This window comes from Zeus faber, assembly GCF_960531495.2.
Source record: "Zeus faber genome assembly, chromosome: 1".
Classification (NCBI taxonomy): Eukaryota; Metazoa; Chordata; class Actinopteri; order Zeiformes; family Zeidae; genus Zeus; species Zeus faber.
This window is the reverse complement of record NC_137193.1, coordinates 36816843-36839138: the sequence shown is the minus strand read 5'-3', so window position 1 is coordinate 36839138 and position 22296 is coordinate 36816843. Positions and strand designations below refer to the sequence as shown.

The window sequence follows — 22296 nt, the reverse complement described above, 5'->3', positions numbered from 1 at the left end:
GAAGTGGTTGTAGGATGTTGTTCGTTAGTTTTATTTTTACTTTTAGAGAATGCTGCAGTTGAAGGAACGCAGGAAACTGACGACTGATATTATACCTTTGGATTTTGCTTTGGAAAGAAACAAGTGAATTGTCTTTAAGAATGTGTTCCAGATGAGTAATTCTTTGTCGTCTCCTCGACCTGAAGATTATTGGTTTGTTAAACCAGAAAATCCGGGTTGTACCAAATTGGAGTGAATTTGTTTGGAGATAGTGTGACAACTGAGTTTCCACCAGGCTGACAGGCGTTGCGATGAATGAAAACCCAATTATGTTTCTTTATTGATAAAGTAAGAAATGGGAGATCAGATATTGATAACTCCTGACATTCTGTTTGGTCAATGTCTCACCATCCATGGCCCAATTTTTGCTCTGGTTGTAACCATTTAATTATAAATTGAAGATGGTCAGCTAAATAGTAGTATCTGAAGTTTGGGGCTGCTAGGCCTCCACAGTCTTTATTTTTCTGTAGTGTTGCTAGTTTAATTCCCAGTTTTTTGTATTTCCAATATAATTTATTGATTGAGTCTAGAGTATTAAAGCAATTTACTGTTGGTTGGACTATGGTCATTGAAAATATATACAGGTACTCCTCATTTAACAACCTACCTGTTTAACGACCGTTCAGACTTATGACCAGCTCTCTGACCACCAGCCTGTATTGTGTGCTGTGTACAAAACCGGTGTGTCTCAGTGTCAAGCATCTCATCGCTTGTCACCGTTGTCAGTTTGTTCCTGTATCAGTATTCACTACACTAGCGTTCGCAATCACCACAGCCCCCTTACCGTGAAATTTCACAGATCCTCGCTTATCGACCAATTCGCTTAATGACCTGATCCGAGCAATGTCTGTTCTGATATTCGTTTGTGGTCAGATTTTCGTAGAATTGATTTAATTACTTTTAATGTAATAATGACTTGACCCCCATGTGGGGGTTTTGGGGTTTAAGGGTTCATGGTGATAGTCTCCTCCCCGCAGGATTCCAGCTGGAGTCTCTGCTGAGCGAGGCGGCACTGCAGACGGCGCTGTCCTGCTCCTCACGCCACTACGCCGGCAGATCCTTCCAGATCTTCAGGGCGCTCAAGCAGCCGCTCACCGCCGCCACGCTGTCAGATGTCCTGTCCCGGCTGGTGGAGACCGTTGGCGACCCGGGAGAGGAGGCCCAGGTGGGAACACCGTGGATGGGGAATTTCCAATTCCACACAGCGAACGACCATTACATTTGATTAATTATAATAATATTCACATTGTCAAGAATTAAATTTTAAATAAATCTGCGTAGAATATAAAAAAAATAAAAATAAAATAAAATGCATCGCTGCACTGCTTTAACAACTTGGCGTGTCTCTCCTCAGGGTTTTGTTATTGAACTGCTGCTCACACTGGAGTCGGGTATCGACACGCTAGCGGACACGGTTAAAAACTACGACCTCCTCACTGCACTGGCACAGTAAGTGTCTTCACCAGTTCTGTTTCTAGTTTCTCATGCTGATTTACTTATTACTGAAAGTGACTGTAAGGGTACTCTCGCTGCCCAAAATGTGGGTAGGGGGCCTTTATTATATTACCAAAATGATACAGTCAAGCACAAAGCATTTAGATGGCTGGATACTCTCTTGCACTCTCTCTCAGCTGCAAAATAGCCTATGTAAATTAAATATTTAACATTTTTACTTCCATTCTATATAATCATTGATTATTTTTTGCTAAACTTGATTCCAAATTAATTAACCAAAAGCTGATCTCTGGGCTCTGCAATGGAGGGAACTCAACAGTTTGTTGTTTCCGATATTGAACAGGAAACAGTTCTGTCTCTTTCCATCCACTTGGAGGTTACAGTTCAGTCTCTCTCTCTCTCAGGTCCTCCACCCAGGACCGGCTGCTGGGCCCAAAGTTTGCGGCCAACAGGAAGAGCACGGGCCAGCTGAACCTGAACAGCGGCCCGTTCCACCACGTGCACGCTCACACTCGCAGTAACTCGCTGCGAGCTAGCCTGGCGGGCGAGCGCAAGGCCGACCGGCGGCGCAGCAACACCCTGGACATCGCCGACCGCCTCGGCGGTAGCCACGGCAACCTTGCGCGCACGCGGAGCCTGTCATCACTGCGGGAGGGGGGAGGCGGGGGTGGGGGGGGTCCGAGTGGGATGGACGCCCCCCCTGCAGATCCCGCCAACTTGATGGCCACCGTCTTCTGGATCGCAGCCTCGCTGCTGGAGTCGGACTACGAGTTTGAGTACCTGCTAGCGCTGCGGCTGCTCAACAAGCTGCTAGGCCAGCTGCCGCTGGACCGCACAGACAGCCGCGAGCGTCTGGAGGCCGTGCAGACCAAGCTCAAGTGGTACGGCTTCCCCGGCCTGCTGAAGCTCTTCCTCAAGGGCTTCACATCTGCCTCCACCCAGGAGCTCAGCATCCACCTGCTCAGCAAGCTGATCAGCGTGTCGCGGCACACGCTGGTCGACCCCTCGCAGCTGGCAGGTAAACGCCTTTCCATCTTTTGTAAGAAAAATTTAATTACCGTATTTTCGCGACTATAAGGCGCATATAAACGTCTTTAACTGAGACTGCGCCTTTTAGTACGGTGCGCCTTATGGTCGTGAAAATACGGTAAATGGAAGGCGGCAGTGGATTACAGTAAAGGAGTATTACATAATTGACTGATCTCAATGTCATGCGATGTGAAATGTCTGTGACCTCATGACATTATGTGACCATGACGTCACGTTAACCTCTTAACATCCTGTGACCCCGGTATGTCCACTTCCTGCAGGCTTCCCCCTCAACATCCTGTGCCTGCTGCCACACCTCATCCAACACTTCGACAGCCCCACGCTGTTCTGCAGGGAGACGGCCGACAAGATCGCCAAGGTGTGTGCCGAGGAGAAGTCGGCCACACTGTCCAACCTGGCGCACATGATGAGCTTGTACAGCACGCACAGCTACTCCAGAGACTGCACCAACTGGATCAACGTGGTCTGCCGCTATGTGCATGATGGCTTCGCAGACATCACCTTCAGCCTGGTCACCTACCTGGCAGAGGTCAGAGCCTTTCTGAAAGCTGCTCTTTATATCTTCCTTTTTGACTTTCAGGCTGTCTGCAGATCTTTTAATTTTCTTTCATATTTCCTTACATCTTATACAACTTATACTACCTGAGTACAACATATGTACAACTGCATTAAGGCTAGTATGGGGTTGGGAGTTCAGCAATATAACCTTATTTTGAACAGCTAGAACAGTCTTATGAAGTTCAGAAAACCACATTACTTTACTATAATGCAGCCTTAAATGGGACGTATTATGCTCTTTTCTTACACGAGTTAATCTGGTTCAAAGATTCTAAAAGATTCAAAAGATTATTTGTCACATACATATTGCATTGAACATACAACATGTAGCAAAATGCTTTTTTGCAAACTCCAGAGACGGTGCTGGGCATAGTACAAATAGAAAAAAAACTCAAATAAAACAAATCTCATTAAAAATGGGGAAATATAGTATTTCTATTTCTAGAATCTAGATAGAATATAGTACTTTTATTATTATTATGGTTTTAATTGAATCCTTCAATTAAAACCATAATAATAAAAAAAATACAAAAAATACAAAACTATATACAGAATTGGAAAAAAAAAAAAATAGGTATGTACAAATAGTATATACATAATTATGTACAATAAAGAATGTAAAAATGTACATTGTGCAATGTTGTTCAATATTTGCTGTACAATGTTTGTGATCTGAGAATATTATAATAATAAATATCATGGACTATAAATGTGTACAAGTAAATACAAAAGCGAGGTGGACAGTAATTGAGGTGAGTCCTAGTTTGTAACAGCGTTCAATGTCCTTACAGCTTGTGGGAGGAAGCTCTTTCTGAGTCTCTCTGTTCTGGCTACAGAGGCGTCTGCCTGACTGCAGCCACTGGAACAGTCCCTGGGTTGGGATAGTGGGGATCCTTAATAATCCTCTAACCCTGTTTCTGCACCGCCTGGTGTATAAGTCCTGTAGAGGGCTGAATGTAGTCCTGATGGTACGCTCAGCCAAACGTACCACTCTCTGCAGGGCTTTGCGATCATGAGAGGAACCGTTCCCATACCAGGCGTTGATGCACCCTTACAGGATGCTCTCGATGGCACCAGAGTACAAGGTTTTCTGGATCTTTGGAGACACTCTGAACTTCCTCGGTTGTCTGAGGTGATAAAGGTGCTGCCTCGCCTTTTTCACTACAGTGTCACGGAGGTACCTGAAGCTGGTCACCCTCTCAACTGGGGCACCGTTGATGATGAGGGGGGTTGTAGATCCTCTGCTGCGTCCTTCTGAAGTCCACGACATGCTCTTTGGTTTTGCTGACATTCAGGTAGACTGTTGGCCTGGCACCTGTGTATCAGGTCCTCCACCTCCCTAAGGTAGGCCTTCTCATCGTTGTTTGAGATTAGGCACCACAGCTGTGTCATCAGCAAAAATTATGATGGTGTTGGAGCTACTCTTAGCAACATAGTCATTAGTGTATAGAGAGTACAGCAGAGGAATTATGACGCAGCCTTGGGAGGCTCCTGTCTTGAGGGTGCGGCAGGTTGATGTGTGGCAGCCCACTCTCACTACCTGGGGTCTGCAGGTTAGGAAGTTAAGGACCCAGTTGCACAGGGAAGTGGACAGTCCCAAGTTCCCTGAGCTTGGTGTCTGGGGGGCAATATGGTATGAAAGCTGAACTATGATTACACAACAGCATAATCACATGAGGTCGCCCCCACCCCCCCGTCAAGGTGGCACGCGTTGTCCGTCGATTGATTGGAATGGTGGGCAAAATGTAACAAGTCCAATGTGCATGGAAGAAAGAAGCAAATGTGATCTTTAATTTGTCTCTCGAACCACTTCATGACCAACCAGGTGAGAGTGACAGGACTGGAGTCATTGAGGACAGCAGGCCCTAGACCGTGTTTTGTATTTTGGGATTAGGAAAATGGCGGCATGGTCTGACTTGTCAAACAGTGAAAGGGAGGTGGCCTTGTAGCCATCTTTAAACGGTGTGTAGCAATGATCCAATGTCCGTTCGCCTCTGGAGGGACATGAGATGTGTTGGTGGGGGTGCGGAAGAACTTGAAGCCAGTGTGCGTCTTTCAGCTCGAGAAAATCGTCCACCTTTGATAATTCAGTAAAAAAATATTTTGCAATCCAATCTTGGTTGAAAACCTGACACTCACTGTCAATTTTGCCCTTTTTTTGTCCGCTCATTTTGTTATGGGTGACGCATACGTGACGATCAGGTAAAGTGAAGAAAAGTGGCTTGACATCAGAGAAGGCCTGGCAATGCGCCATCTGGTGGTACCATCAAGTTTTACAGGAAAATAACTGAAATGAATTAAATTAAATTAAATGAAAACTACAAATTTAAATATTTTATAGGATTGTTGTTTCACGTGTCTGGTGAAACATGCCTCGTGGTCCGGATTAAACAACGTCGCGGGCCGGATATGGCTCGGGGGCCGTAGTTTGCCCACCCCTGCTCTATACCGTTCTGTTCCAAAATGGGCTGGGGTTTTTTTCGTGGGAGGAGCCACCCTGCGAGGCCCCCAGTTCTGTGAGCCAATGGATTTGGGGGTGGCTTCCCTGTTTCATTGTATTTACCCCATAACCTTCACTGGTTTCACCTTAGCCCACCAAAATCTGTTTCTGAACAAATTTGAGCCAAGAAATAAGTAATCCTAAAAGTTCTTCTTTTAATAAAATAATTGTTGAGTTACTTAGATGGGGGGGGCAGTTCGAATTCCACTGTGGGCCCTGTTATGTACAAAGGGTCCAAAAATCTGAGCAGTGTGTTTCAGGACATGTTTACTGAAATAGACAGCTCACAAAAACTGACTGAATTGTCTTATTTCAGAGTTTGTGTGTTAGTAGGTCCATCAGAGACTCAAATGTATGTGCAAAATAGTGAGTTTTTCATAATAGGTCCCCTTGAAAGACAACTTTTAACGACATCATGATATTACAACCGACAACCAAAATCCCAGACAATATCTTGTCTCATATTATGATAAGAACAAAATGATGAGAAAAATCAAATTTTGGTCCCTTGTGAGAAACATAGTTCACCTGAAATCTGAACAAAGCCTTAACATTGCTTATCAGAAGCTGGCCCTTAAGTAACAATACAATGGTCATTCAGCTACAATGAGGAGAAATCTGAGCCTCTATCTCTCTTCTCTCTCTGCCTCTCAGTTGCTGGAGAAGGGCCTTCCCAGCATGCAACAGTCCTTGCTTCAGATCATCTACAGCCTGCTAAGTCACATCGACCTATCTGCGGCCCCCGTCAAACAGTTCAACCTGGAGATCATGAAGATCATCGGAAAATACGTTCAGGTGAGGGAGAGTGGTTTCTATGCTAAAAGCCGTATACATCAGTAATGAAAGGTTTGACCTTTTTTTGGAGACTCGGTTCTTGACGAGTCACTCAGTAAAAGACGAGTCACTCAGTAAAAAGAGTTGTTCAGTTTCCTGGCTCTTTTTTTCTTTGGTTGAGCTGGTGTAACACAAGGGGGAGCGTTACGTGAAGACTTCCTGAACGATGAACGGGAGTCAGAAGAGTTGGTTCAACTCTGACTAGAGAATGTAATTCTCACAGGAATAATTTAGTCTAAATTATTTTTTTTGGCAGATAACTGCAAATTGTGAATCTCAAAAATATTTGACTTCTGTCAAAATTATTTATTGGAATAGCATTCAGTATAAATTGTCAAATGACTACCAAACGACTTCCTACTCCTGAGCCATTTTTTTGTTTAATTTTTATTTTCATTTTAAATATTTGTTCACTATGAATGGATCATTCGCAAGAGGCTTGCGTCACTAATATAGGCACAAAGCGTGACACAAAAATAAGGCTGTGTTGTTGTTAGTTCTTCAGTGAAGATGTTCTGTTCTTAGTGAAAGCTTCTACCAGCCACTGCCTCAGGCTCCTTCCTTACACAGTAGCCCCCCATCATGGTAGTCCTCTGGCAAACCGTTTGTGTGCATGCATTAATGTTGACGTGCACAGTGATCAGTGTCTACAGAGTTATTTAGCTCTATGGTTTCTCATCAGGAGTGTAATATGAAATACCGTGTACAGTACAGTGTAATCCACCCAACACAGATGGTTTAATGGATTCACACTTAAAGTTCAATGTAATGAAACTCAGTTGGTTTCTTTAACATGAGATTCAGAATTGACGACCAATTCTCAATCTATCAATCAATACATTTCAATGTATTTCACACTGTGAAATATATTGATATGATTTAACTCCCACTCACGTGTCTGGTGAAACATGTACAAAGCTTTTCACTTGATATTAGAACCCTGCATGCTTCGTTGCAGAGCCCCTACTGGAAGGAGGCGCAGAACATCCTGAAGCTGGTGGTGTCTCGCTCGGCCAGTTTGGTGGTTCCAGACGAGATGCAGCGCTCTTACAGCGCAGAGTCTTCCGGCTCCCCAGAGATCGCCTTCACCCGCATCTTCAACAACTCCTCCAAGGAGCTTCCGGGCAAGACACTGGACTTCCACTTCGACATCTCTGAGGTCAGTGGATCCTCTCTCTTTATGGCTGAAGGCCTCCAGTATTGGCAACAATCTGGCAATGCAAGTGTTACATTTAAATATACCCTGCAATACGAGTAAATTCTACAGTCCCTCTAAGAAATTGCGATCACAATAATTAATGCAAATTCAGCCAATCCCTGCGATATTTGTGAGACATTTTAATTGCAAAATTGCCACCCTTTTCACATGTAATGTCTAAATCAACAGACTGCCTAAACTCATCAGGATAACGATGATATACACATAATGAGTCCAACTGTGAAGCTTTTTCCTGAATTTCTCCCTTGGGGATTAAAGTGTTATTACCTTAAAATACATAGTACTGTTAAAGGTAATGAAAACATCATGTCCTTTTGTAAAGGCAATACACACATCACAACTGAGAAGCAATGATGTAGCCAAGTCATCAAAAAGTCAGACTTGTAATTTTAATTAAGATATTCACACATCACAACGAGAATATCTGTTCAGGGGGGCATGTCGTATTAAAAACTGAATTGTTTATTTTCTCATGTTTTTTCTTACCTGCCCAGACGCCCATCATAGGGCACAAGTATGGCGACCAGCGCACCACGGCCGGCCGCAACGGGAAGCCACAGGTGATCGCGGTGACCCGGAGCACCTCCTCAACCTCCTCTGGATCCAACTCCAACGGCCTGGTTCCAGTCAGCTGGAAGAGGCCGCAGCTCTCTCAGGTACCACCGGGCTAAATGCTAACTGTGTTTGCACAGCATGCCAACACAGTAAATAGGATCAACTAGCCTAGCTCCTGTGAAATTAGGGAAATACAAGTTCCAGCATCAAAGCTGAATTATTTGGGTTCAGGGATAGATTGTCTTTATCAGCAGTTAAAATTCAAACATGAAAACAAGATCTTAGTTTGAAATGCAGCTACATTCAGAAAAGGATGAAATTTGTATTGAGCTTCTCTCCTGAATCTAGATAGAAGTTTCCCAAAAAACGAGAGTATCCGTTTAAAGACCTGAATGATAGTTAGGCCATATCTTGTTAGGGATTTGATGCAGTCGTACCAGCTCGTCCCTCCACTCAACGTGGTGTTTGTTTGTCTGCTTTCCTGCTTTCAGAGGAGAACCAGAGAGAAGCTGATGAACGTCCTGTCACTGTGCGGCCCAGAGTCCGGCATTCCCAAAAACCCGTCTGTAAGACTCCTCTCCTACTCTAAGGCCTCCGACAAGGTCTCTGCTAAGATCCACCACAGAATCAGACATCTTTTTCAGAGAGCCGTACAGTGCGTTTCAGAGCCCCTCCCTTGAATTTGGCTGCCCAACTCTGTCTACGTACCAGGTGGTGTTTTCATCGAACGAGGACCTGGACGCTGGAGACCAGCAGACCAGCCTCATCCCCACCGTGGAGGAGGTGGTCCGGGAGGAGGAGGCTCAGGGGGAGGACGCCGGCAGCGAGCAGCAGTTCGGTGTCTTCAAGGACTTTGACTTCCTGGATGTGGAGCTGGAAGATGCAGAGGTGAGACCTCTGCTTCCTGTGCTGGTTTGTCACCAGCCTTTTTTTGGTGGGTCTTTCTGTTTCCTCCAAACCCACCACCCATTCACTAAGCAGTGTGCAGTCTGTGACCGCCGGGGGTCCTTCAAAAGGTTCCAGGGGATCCCCAGGGAAGTAATTAGTGACGATAGATGATTAACTTCACCATTATTTAATTGAACCATTAAATAATGTATGATATAGACTCAGGTTGGATCCCAGAGACTAAATCTGATGTAATGGGGCACTTGGTCTAATGCAGATTAGCAGATAAAACAAAAAGTCCTCGGTGTGGAAAAATAACCACTCTTTGAGGGTTTCGAGATTTTCTAGGGTGCTCAAAACCTCACTTGAAAAATTATGTGATGTTCTCTACAAATGACCCGTAAATGCATTATTGGTCCCCTTGTTGACCTATTAAAACAACACTCATTTAGTTGACTAAAACAAACGTCCTTTATTTCTGTCTGTTCTCTTGTCTTAACAATTCTTGTTCTTCTAACACTCTATCCTTCTCTTCTCTTGCCACAAGGAGTTGCAGGTAAGTCTGTGGCTCGATCAGCTTGTCAGTGTGACTGTCCTCCCTCCCAGACCTTGTCTGTCTGTCTGTCTGTGTCTGCCTGCCTTCTATATGCGCTGTTGTGTCAGTCTCTCTTGATAGTGTTGACAGTTAAGCTGCCTTTACACTGAATCAGAAAAATATGTCAGAAAAAATGGGAGATGTCTGGGTCTTCCCCAGAACAACAGTGCAACAAAAAGGTTGGTAAGCTGCACATTTAACATATTCAATTAATGAAAAAGACCAGCAAGAGTTTCAAAACACCCTGATGCTCACGGCAATACCGTTAACTGTAATGTTGGGGCTTATCGATACTACGGTCTTAAACAATTTAGCCCCGGGCCCATTTAATACCGGGTCTGTCGGTATCGCACCCTAGGCACGAGCAATGCCTTACTCCTCCATGCCCCCCCCCCAGCCTAATGAACAGCTGAATCCGATTCGAGTGACAAAATTCTGAGTCTGTACAGCGCTAGAAGTATCTGGGGTTGAGAAAGCATACGACCTATTGACACCAGGCAACAAAAAAATGATATAATTCAGTCACATGGTTGCACTATTATTGTTTTGAATGTATATATTTTTACTCTACTCCTACAAAATCAGTCCAACCTTAAACAAAAATGTCTCGGATCTCTTGCTAGACTTGACTTTGGTCAGTATATGGCATTCAATTTGTGCTTGTGACTTGATATTGTGAGACCCTTTCAGTCATATCTTCTGATCCTTAGAAGTTTGATATTACTTTTGTATATTTATATTTGTATACATTATATTTGGTCTTGAATTGGAAGGCTGCCACTAACTTCCACGTCTCACCTGTACCAAAGAGCCTGCATTCTGACACGCTGCTGTTCCCTCGCCGTCCTGTAGGGGGAGAGCATGGACAATTTCAACTGGGGCGTGCGCCGGCGTTCCCTGGACAGCATGGACAAAGGAGACACGCCGTCCCTGCAGGAGTGCCAGTATACGGGCAGCACACCCAGCCTCAACCTCACCAATCAGGAGGACACGGACGAGTCGTCAGAGGAGGAGGTACTGAGTGCTAGCCAGATTCTCACCCGCTCCAGCCTCGTAAGTCTCACCCCATCCACCCCACATCTGCTGCTGCCCCCCCCAACCCCCTCAACCCGCTGGCATGGTGCGCCACGCTGCACCACCGTGTGTGTGTGTGTGTGTGTGTGTGTGTGTGTGTGTGTGTGTGTGTGTGTGTGTGTGTGTCAGTGGTGGACCTTTTACTTCAGGAAAAGTACAAATTCCCTGATACAAAATGTCTCATGAAAGCACCAAGACTACTTAACACTACTCTCTCTCTCTACTTAAATAAATTATATAAGGTACTTGATCTTAAATGTACTTAAAGTATTAAAAAATTTGTCATATCCAGTGTTCTGATACAAAAAATCCTATATTACTTCATAGAGTACGACTGTAACTTTTTTTCTACAGATGCTGATTATAATTTATGATAAAATATGACAGATGGAATAATAGTATTGGGGGTGTAAGGGGTGGGAGATATGGAGGAAATGATTTGGGCACATATCTGATAAAGGATTAAAGAATTAAAGAATCCAGCGTGTGTGGGGACGGTGGTGCGCGTGTGCCCTCAGCTAGCTCGCAGCTCGCTTGGCTCCTCTAGACGCTCCCCTTTGCTAGCTGCTGCTCTAGTGCTGCTCTGTTGCATTCTGCCGCTCGGTAAGTACCACGCAGGAGAGGAACGACGTTCACCCAAAAGCTGCAGAGCTTCAGATCAATACTGATTTAAGGAATATTTTCAGTGTGAAATAGCATGATAGTGTGTTCCCCTGCACTCAGGCACTTTTCTGATGTTAAGATCAGATAAGATTTACACCTCAGTGAAAAACATGAAGCCCAGAAAGTCACAGGAATATACACTAAGTTCACAAAATATATAGATACAAAAGCTTTAGAACTATAGAGACCTATTGTTAACCCTCTTGGCCGCTCCCATACCCAGTTTGTACTGCAATTGTAGAGTTTCATGGCGAGGCGGGTGGAGGCGTGGCTTATCAGGGATACTGATTCTCTATTGCTCAAGACTGGATGTAGATAAATTGCCGTCCATCTGATAAGCTGAGCACAGATTTCTGAACGACCGCCTGCTTTTCTGCTCTTCCTGGTTCTGTTCTCAGTCCTCAGGCTTGCTCTGCTTCTCTCCAAGCGGGTAGTAAGCAGCTTCCCTACCAGCCATATGCACTGATACTCTTCTGGTAACAATTCGACAAAAAGTGTTAACATGCGCAGTCTGGTCTCAGCTCCATCAAGCTCAAACCTCTACGCTGGTTTTCACCAAATATTGAGAACATGTAAGTTAAAGAGCCACTTTACTGTTCTAGTGAAGAGGTTCTTTAAAGCACTTTGCTGTGACTTATGTCTTGAAAGCAGTCTTGCATTTGATCCTTCATTTAGAACAAGAAATGAAACCAAACATTTACCTGTCCACCCAGATAGCAGGATCTCACTGATATCTGGCTGTGTTAAAGCAACACTATGTTACTTTTTTACCTTAAAATAACAGCTTCAAAATCATTTTGATGGTACACTGACTTGTAATATGTAGAATGGCATCTCTTTCATTCCAACCCGATCCTCCAAACGCCTGTTCTTGCACTATGTAACTTCTGGGTTTGGGTACAAAACAGCGGGAAAAGTGAATTCTGCTTTACGGCACTACGTCACTTCCTTGATGTTTGGATCCGGTAATTACGTTTTTTTGGCCGGTTAAATGTAAAATAAATAAATGACGGTACACATACACTTGCCAATCAAAATGTCCGGTAATAATGCTCATAAAAAACGTAGCCACTCCACCTCCCCAACAGCGCGAGTCGGGCCAGTGGTGCACCCATTAGGGCGTTGGGCACTGGCCCTCACCTTCATTGCGCCAAAGGGTTTGTTTCACCATCTGACTCGCACGTGAGAGCCGATCTGCCAAGCAGAGCACATCTGGTACCTACACCGGTATCAGGGGGCCATGTCCCTCCCTGCGCCTGCTCCGGTGAGCCGCGCGGACAGAGGCTCCGGGAGCAGTGGACTGACTGAGTGCTCGCTGAAGCGGCGAGGTCCGTGCAAGGGTCGCTGCAACCTACATGAACATTATACTGTGTTTGCCTTTGTAACATAGACTGTTATTGAAACGTGATTGATAGTTTGAAAGGCTTCAAATTTGTCCGGTAAAATAAATTATTTTCGGACACCGGACCGAGTTTTGCAACATTGCTCTAAAAGTACAATTGCACTCAAACTGTAGGGGTACCAAATACCAAAAGTTACATAGTGCTGCTTTAATAGGGTTTATCATACAGTGATTACAGCTTTATTCCTGTAATCACATTTGCATCAAAGTGCCGCCATAAACCACCTCTGCTCCGATTATTATTGTGCATGTAAAAACTGTCAGTATTGGACTAAAAGGCAAATGTTCAAAGGATAATTTCACCATTTTCCATCCAGACCTCAATTTCCTCTTTCGAGCAATAACAATCGTCTCAGACGCAAATCCAAAGTGTACTGACAATCTGCTCTCATGAAGATATGTCGACGCTACACCAAAATGACCAAACTATTCAGCCATATTGGTGGATGGAATCTGTGCACCGTATTTCTTTACAGCACAATTAGTCCATCTCAGCCTCTTTTTTTCTGTGTAGTGATAAGATAACACTCTTCCCAACTAGTTCTCCGCTCTATTAAACACCACATTCAGAATATATATATATATATATATACACACACATATCTATATATATATATATATATATATATATATATGTATGTGTGTGTGTGTATATATATGTGTGTATATGTATATATTATGTATTTATTTTTTTGTTTAATTTTTTGTTTATTTATATTTTTTTGTCTGTTAGTTAACTTGATCCACCTCCCCCCAAGCCATGCTGTCTTCACAGTCGCTAGGAAGATTACATTCCAAATTACCAGAAGCTGTCTCTGCCTTTCCTCCATGCTGTCATTTTGAAGATGCTTTTATCCAAAGTGACTACCGCTCAGTCCATCAGTTATCTGTCTGTCTTTCACTGTCTATATGTCTCTCTATTTATCTTCCAATAAAAACCATCAGCAGAGTGCTACAATTGTACGTTTTTTTAAATTGGAATTATGCCCTGTCTGTACTAATACGGATGTTTTTCTAAATGCGTATTTCCCCCCTCCGTTTAAAAAATAAAATACAAATCTGTCGACACAACCTTTGTTTTACAAAATATCTCTGTACACACAAGAATGCAAAAAAAACTACAAATCTCAAACAGTCTAGAAATTTTTCCACCATCTGCTGCTTCGACCGGGCTTGATCCAAACCCGTGATTTCTGGTGGATTTTAAACTATGGATTTTGTGGACCAAGTAATATTGGCCGCAGCAGATGCCTATGCGTTGCCAGTGAGGTGGTGCAGCTGCAGCAATGTTAAGTTGTAGACTTGTAATTAGACTTAGCAGTGTAACTAAACGTAAACAACCCAGTATATATCCACCATTTTTGTTGGTGTTGTCTCAGGCGCACACTCATTATACAAAGCAACAATGGGCATGCCTGTTGAGGTGTGACGTCATCGTTTCCCCAAAAGGTGTGTTTCAGATGTTCACACAGATACACAGAACATGAGTTTTAAAAAATCTAGAATGTGTTTTAAAAAATCTCAGTTTTAGTGACCTATAATGCTGTTTGCGTGTGGAAAGAACAAAACTTAGAGGAAAATGCTTGTTTAGAAAAATATCCGTATTAGTGTGGACAGGGCCTCAGACAAACTCACGCAGGGAAGGTTAGAAAGTATATCTATATATATATATCAATCTATTCATCCTCATCAAATCCATATATCTTCATCTAATCTATCTGGGTTAGAAAGTGTGGAGGTTTGTTCAGAAGAAATACTCTGGATCAAGATCCTTCAGAGGGGTGTTTCTTCCTGACGGCGTCTTCATCCTCTCTCTGCTTCGCAGCTCAACAGTGACTCTGCGACGGACGACGCCACATCCAACCACGTGGACTCGCTACAACGCTCCGTCGACTCATCCTGCGTCCTACCCCCCCACCTCCCCCTGCCGCGGCCGGACAGCCCTGCCCTGGAGGCAGCCCACTCAGACAGCGCCAGCAGCCAGCTGCCTGAGGTGCGACAAATCGGGGGTATTGATAAGCTGTGGAGCTTGGGTGCTTTCTAACGTAACCTGCTCGCTGTTCTTTTACATTTCAACCTTCAGCCTGCAAGGAGAGTGGTGCCATAGTTGTCTGTCTGTCTGTCTGTGTCATTGACATTTGACATTGACATTTTCGGTTGCCCAGTTGCCCCGGGCAATCAAATTTGGGCCATTGTCAACCATCTTGTGTGGTTTGGTTGCCCTGGTGTCAACCACTTCTTTTCACTTGTTCTCTTATACATAACTTTATATTAAACTATGGATTATAATTATATAGGATCATTATCACTCTGTTATGAAATGATTACATTTCAGAAACAAATTTGTCAGTCTTGGCAACCAACAGCTGATTCACGGTTGTCAACTTGGCAACCGCTTCTAAAGGTTAGAGTCGGACCCTGGTCTGTCTGGCTTCCTGTCTGCCCTCTGTTCATAACATGGCGGCCCATTTTCTCTCTCCTTCTGTCTTTCCTCCTTCCTCTCTCTGCTCTGGGTGTGGCTCATGTTGTTCTTCCCTCTATTTTGTCGCTGGCTTTTCGCGGGGTGCACTTGTTTGATTTGGGGATGAGATTGTGGTGGGGAAGCTCCTCTCAGGTCAGCTGTAACTGCCCCCTCCCATGAGCATTCCCCACTAACCTCCTGTTTAACACTCGGATGCCGGCTGCTTTCCTCAACACGCTCACATGTGAGTATTAATCCGTTAAAATCGCTTTGTCAATTTATTCCGGTCTCGCAGCGTCCTCCTTCAATTAGAACTGTCAAAATGATTACATAATTGCCTGATTGCAATTATTTAAGCAGATCACAATCTTTTTGTAAAATATTTGGTTTCACAATCACTTGCTTACATCCAAATTTAAGATACATTTTAAACCAATGTATGCAATAAATAAAGTGTGAGTTAGATGCGTTTCTAACAGTTGATTTCAGGAAAATTAACTGTTTACCTGAATTGCAAGGTTGTTACAACCTTCAATACCAATAAATGGCTCTTCTGAAATTGGCAGAGCCACTCTGGGTCAAAATGCATGTTGCAATGAATATCCACGTGAACAGACGCTGACCTGACCTCTAAATCGTATAAAGTATAAACACGATACCTTCCTTCAAAATGTAAAGCAAGATTGCTTTTTATTTGAATTTCTTACAAAAAAAGGAAATCTCCTGTGCAAAAGTTTAGTGAAACTTTTGTATTAATTATTGTTACCCTTAAAAAATAGCTTTAAATAGTTGATTCCTAAAGCCCAGATTGAGGGGATTTACTGGTTTTTGCTTCTACGTAAGGTTAATCTAATTCCAGGTCACTCTATCCTTCTTAACCGTCGGACTGGGGTGGCTGATCTTCTGGAGTTTATAACCATGGACTAACAAAGACTCACTTTCACCAACAAGATGAAGGCTACAAAAAACTCTCCACTCCACTGTCAGAAACATCAGAAAATGGAAGCTAAATGGAACAGTCAAAGTCAAGCCAAGGTGTAGAAGACCGAGAAAGATTCCAGATAAACAAAATATCTTTTGAGAAATGCTCAGAAGAAACCACACATCACTGCAAAAGAGCTTCAGAAAGCAGTAGGACACAGGAAAACAATACAATGACTGTGACCCAAAATTACATCCATGGGATAGGAAGCCTTTCCTAAGACCTCAACACTAAATGAAGAGTCTGAAGAACCTTTGAGAAGTCTGAAGCCTGAATGTGCTATGGACTAACAAAACGAAAAAGGAATATTTTTGGGCCACAACAAAAGAAGGCATGTCTAGAGCAGAAAGGGTGACGCGTTTGTTGTGAAGAACACCGTGCCTTGCCACCTTATTTGTCATGCAGGGAGGATGCATGATGCTTTGTGGTAGTGCGGCAGCTGGGGCCACAGGAAATATTGGAAGAACGGATTCCATAAAATATTAAGAGATCCCAGAGGATGATGTTGGAGAGTGGGTCCAGACCCTGAAGGTGAAGAGAGGTTGGTGTAAGACAGCAAGACAGCGACCTGAAGCCGGAAACCATAAAGAACCTCCAGGAAAGACGGTTCTAAAAGGTTCTGAAATCAAAATTCAAGATGTTTATTTATTACATACATACTGTATACATTCGAGCATACATATATGAAGTGGAATGTCATTGCAACGCACTCAGAGATTATGCACAATAAGTACTAACTGGCACAATTGATAACTAATTAACCTACTAACTGAACTAACTGATTCCTAAAACTTAATGCAGTTAGTAAATAGAATAAAATAAGAGTAAAAAGGTAATGTACTGAGTGGAAATACAAAATAGAAACAAGAGAAATAGACTATGTATATACTGATATGTGCAGTAAAGTTGCATGTGAATAAAGAGAGGTAGTGTGTGTTGACATATACTACAGTACAGTTATACAACAGTATGACACAGTAACAATACAGAATGCAGTACAGTATGCAACATACGGTACAGTAAGGTAGTGGGGCCTATGTGTGTGTCTCAGTGAGGGCCCCTGGTGAGTTCAACATTGACAGTCCTTATGGCTTGCGAGAAGAAACTCTGTCTTAGTCTCTCAGTTCTCACTGTGTGACTGCGGAGGCGCTGTCCAGACTGCAGCAGCTGGAACAGTCCGTTTCAAGATTCAAGAGGTTTATTTGTCACTTACTGTACATACATACTTTCACACACATGCAGTGAAATGTCTTAAAAAAATCTTAGCGTTGATGCATAAAATCTCTGCGGGCCACTCTGGATCCGCAGATAAACAGTCCCAAAGTTGATCTTTCAGGGAAATGTTTATATCCACGGGTGCATCGCATGACATAGCGATGTAAAACGGAAAAAAATACTGAAATGTGCGTAAACGACATGAGCGTTCGCGCAGGCGCCCCTTGTGGTTATGGCCATGCAATCTGGGGACTGTATGGCCATAACACTCCCCAGACTATCATTGAAACTCTGCGGGCAGATCTCAAACATGCCCTACATGCAAGGAGGTTGAAGAATATTTTTAGTGTTTCTGCACTAAACAATGGGGGAAGCCCTAAAAGAAAGATTTGAAGACTGCTACAAGAAGCGATTGCGATGCAAGCTGTTAGTTACCTGTTTGTTACCAAGGACCTACCATTTTCTCTGAGTATTATTTTGCAACTGTAAACAACTAAAATAAAAAATAATCCTGCTTTAAATTTTGAAGAAAGATGTCTTGTTTGACTGGTGTATACAGTTTAGAGGTCAATTCAGCTTCCGTTCACAGATATTCAATTTAACATTCATTTTGACCTGAGGGGCATGCATTCCACTGTATCATTAAAAGTTCAAGACAGTTCAATTGTTAATCGCAATGATTTGTGTGACAATTACTCCCCAATTAAACTTTCAGGATCAGGACATCTCTATTCTTTACTTGACGTTTCTGCATATTAAGGTGCCCCGGTGCGTCCTCTAATGAACTAACTGCCGACCTGTCTACCGCTTCTCTCACTTCTCTCATTCATTCTAACACTTAACATCTGTCTGGAGCCTGGGCCACTACTTAACCCCTCCGGTGTCCCCCTCCTGGGGGCTCTAACAATTCTTACATAATCGCCTGATAGCAATTATTTGAGCTGACCGTGGTCATTTTGTAAAATCGCCCGAGACTTTTAAGCAGATGTGCAAAATAAATAATGAATTCAATTTTTTAATAAGGTGTTCGCTGCATTTCCATCAGTTGTGTTGAGGCAAATTAACAGTCTACCTTAATTCAATTAATTTCAATTCCAGTGTTTCAATAGCAAGTTCTTCCGCAATAGGACATATATTATTACACTTTTATAAGCGTATAAGATTGTGACATAAAATAAACAAAAATACTTGTCCTAACAATTTGAAATTAATCGTTAAATTTCCAGATCATGATGGCCCTAAGTTCACATAGGGTGACCCCCCCCCCCCCTTGCAGTAACAAAGCCTTCAGTCCACTGAGCGCAGCGTCAGCCATGGTCTCAATATCAGCTCAAGGACATCTCGCCCATCAGGCTCTTAGTGTAATGAGACTGAGATAAAACCATCAATACTATCCCCACACACACACACCGCTCCTGATGTCCAGCATCGCTCCTAAAAGCTTTCTGCAATATCACCGCAGCCTCGGTGACGCGGTGGCAGAGTACCATGCTCAGTGGTTCCCCTGCATTATTCTGCGTAATAAAAAAAATAATAATATTAAGGCACAGCTTTCAATTAGAGCCTCTCTCTCCCCATCCCCCTCTCTCTCTCTGCTTGCCTTCACCCTAAATACCCCCACCCCCCTGAAGTGTACGTGCTTTGTATAAGTGTGGCTCCTTCACCTGATGAGATTACTCCAGCATGTCTCAACATACTTAAGGGAAAACCTTTTTTTTTTTAACCTAAGTCTTACTTTTCTGTCACTGGGAGTCAATCCAAGTAATTGATCTCGTATTGACTATTGACCCAATGATCGAAAACTAAGGTTTAGGTAAAGAAATACTGAGGTTCTCCCAAAGACGTCATACAGTGAAGCTGCAGTCCGGAGTGCTTCAGTTGTTTCACATAGAACTTTGTCTCTCGTTTCATTCAGAGAGGTCAAGCTTTGGTAAGCTTGCAACTGCCAACCCATAAAGGGAATTTTTTGTGACATGAGTGCCATAAATCAGTAATTTATTATCGATGCGTCAGAGCAGCCATGTTGCTCAGGTCACACCTTCATCTACCTTCCAGGGATAGATTGGTGTCAGACTTCCAATTTATTTATCTATCTATCTATCTATCTAGTTAGTTATTTATTTATTTATTTATCTATCTATCTATTTATTTATTTATTTTTGCAGGATCTTGGAGGATAAATACCTATTTGGAAAGAGCTGCTGAGAGCATGAGGCATTGTTAGATATTTACATAAAATCACTTTGGTATGGATGCATCAAATGACGTATCAGAAATTGGCCCGACAGGAGGCTAAGTAGAGCTAGCCGTATATATAATCTTTAGTATATATATACACCAATCAGCCACAACATTAAAACCACCTGCCTTATATTGTGTAGGTTCCCCTCGTGCCGTCAAAACAGCTCTGACCCGTCGAGTCATGGACTCCACAAGACATTCTGGTGGTGTTCTGTGGTATCTGGCACCAAGACGCAGCAGATCCTTTAAGTCCTGGAAGTTGCGAGGTGGGGCCTGGATCAGGCTTGTTGTTTCAACACATCCCGCAGATGATGCTCGATCAGATTGAGATCTGGGGAATTTGGAGGCCAAGTCAACAATTATTGACTTATTCCTGAACAATTTTTGCAGTGTGGCAATATGCATTTTCCTGCTGAAAGAGGCCACAGCCATCAGGAGATAGCGTTAGCATGGTACATGTCAAATAACATCCACATGAATGCCAGGACCCAAGGTTTCCCAAAAGAACATTGCCCAGAGCATCACACTGCCTCCACCAGCTTTCCTTCTTCCCATAGTGCATCCTGGTGATCTCTTCGCCAGGTGAACAACACATGCACCCGGCCATCTACATGATGTAAAAGAAAAAGTGATTCATCAGACCAAGCCACCTTCTTCCATTGCTCCATGGTCCAGTTTGGACGCCCGTGCCCATTGTAGGTGGACAGGGATCAGTATGGGCACTCTGACCGCTCTGCGGCTACACGGCCCATACGCTGCCCGATGCTTGCCCATTTTCCTGCTTCCAACACAAAACTTCAGAAACAGACTGTTCACTTGCTTCCTAATACATCCCACCCCTTGACAGGTGCCATTGGAACGAGATGAGTAACGTTATTCACTTGTTAACCGCTGTCAGTGGTTTTAATGTTGTGGCTGATCGGTGTATGCTGTGATACATCAAAATTAATGAGTAGATGACCCAAAATAAAAGTTTATTTTTTTATTTTTATTTTTTATTTTTTTGTTCGATATCCTACTTCACCATAATTTAATGTGATTATTCACAGTTGGATGTGTTAACAAAGGAGTTGAAGTTGATAAGCAGATCCAATGATATCTCAATATTGTGTAACATGAGCTATAGCCATCGTTATAATTAATTATTTCATGTCACCATCCCAGGTATATGAGAGAATGTACAAACATATTTCCAGGGCTTGATTTTAGGCATTATCTGCACATAGATGCATGTTGGATGTTTATAATGGGAAAAAAAAAAAGAATTGTATGTCATATCAGGCGCAGCTTACAGTTAACTGCCGACCCATTGTCGTCTCGAAGAATGGAAATGTAGTTTTATATTTGTGGCTCTGTGTTTTCAGGATGCTGTTAGTATGACGGCAGCCGATGAGCTGAGCAGCAGCGTGAGTGAGGACACAGGGTTCTGCAGTGCACCGCCCCTGCCATCGGACCACCCAGAGCTGTGCGACCTCCCGGACACCCAGGACCCCCAGGACGAGCTGGACCCGGCACCCCCTCCCCCTCCGGCCATAGACACCCCTCCGGGGTCTCTGTGTGAGGAAGAGCCCTCCACGGCGCTGCCTCTGGTCCTGCCGGCGGGCCCAGACAGCTCTTGTGGCTCGGTGTGCGAGGATGATGTGACTCTGGCCCTGAAGGAGCTGGACGAACGCTGCGAGGAAGAGGAGGCCGACTTCTCCGGCATGTCCAGGTCAGTCAACACACAACACTGGAAGGTAACCTGGGACATACAGCATGGTTGTAACAATGTGGTAGCCATGTTTTAGTTATTTGGTAATCATGTTGGGGACATGTAACCATGTTCAGCTATGTTTTAGGCATGCAATAGGACAGGCTGTAGCCATGTTGTAGCCATCTTGTCTATATATATATATATATCTGCCAACCGTTTTTTAAAATCTTGGCAACCAACAGCTGATGCATCATTCCCAACTTGGCAACCACAGGAGCTGCCTGTCATTGATCAACTGAGGTTGTATTTGGGTGTTGTTGGAGTTAATGCTTGAAAGAGTGGTACTCTGGAGGCTTGACTTCCTGGCGTGGCTTCCCCGATGCCCTGATGAGAATGTCCTCTCCTGGCAGAGCTCCCACCAGGAGGGGCTGCAGGCCGTGGTGGCTCCTCTACATCTTTATTGCCCCTCAAGGTGGGCCAAGTTCCGCTGGAGGACAGTCAGTCCCGCCACACAAATCAACTTCAACCCGGGCAGAGAGGCTCTGCTTGACTCATTCACTTCAGCAACATGACTCATAGGAGTGAATGTTGGAAGCAAATTGATAAAGTTGAAAAAAATTTCACTTAAAGGACCAGTGTATAAGATTTAGTGGCATCCAGCGGTGAGGTTGCATATTTAAACCAGCTTAATACCCCTCCCCTCACCCTATCCTTCCAAGCATGTAGGACAATCTCCGGAGGCTGGGAAACTGGCGAAAAACGCGAAACGCCCTCTCGAGCCAGTGTTTAGTTTGTCCGTTCTGGGCTACTGTAGAAAGATGGCGGTGCGATAGTGGGCTCCATGGAAGAGTACCTGCTCCCCATTTGTTACA

The 22296-nt window shown here is 43.7% G+C and overlaps 1 protein-coding gene across 2 annotated transcripts in view; it reads left to right on the top strand.

Annotated features, from left to right (window-relative positions):
• The window catches only part of fryl (furry homolog, like), an 89129-nt gene that overhangs the window by 46463 nt on the left and 20370 nt on the right, over positions 1–22296 (top strand). For both annotated transcript variants that reach the window (XM_080004391.1, XM_080004390.1), the window contains exons 42-53: positions 1017–1204; positions 1394–1488; positions 1899–2512; positions 2805–3073; positions 6257–6397; positions 7395–7595; positions 8150–8311; positions 8702–8776; positions 8922–9098; positions 10546–10746; positions 14658–14825; positions 21096–21442. In XM_080004391.1, the coding sequence (XP_079860517.1) occupies positions 1017–1204; positions 1394–1488; positions 1899–2512; positions 2805–3073; positions 6257–6397; positions 7395–7595; positions 8150–8311; positions 8702–8776; positions 8922–9098; positions 10546–10746; positions 14658–14825; positions 21096–21442 (2638 nt within the window). The remainder of the gene's footprint in view (positions 1–1016; positions 1205–1393; positions 1489–1898; positions 2513–2804; positions 3074–6256; positions 6398–7394; positions 7596–8149; positions 8312–8701; positions 8777–8921; positions 9099–10545; positions 10747–14657; positions 14826–21095; positions 21443–22296) is intronic.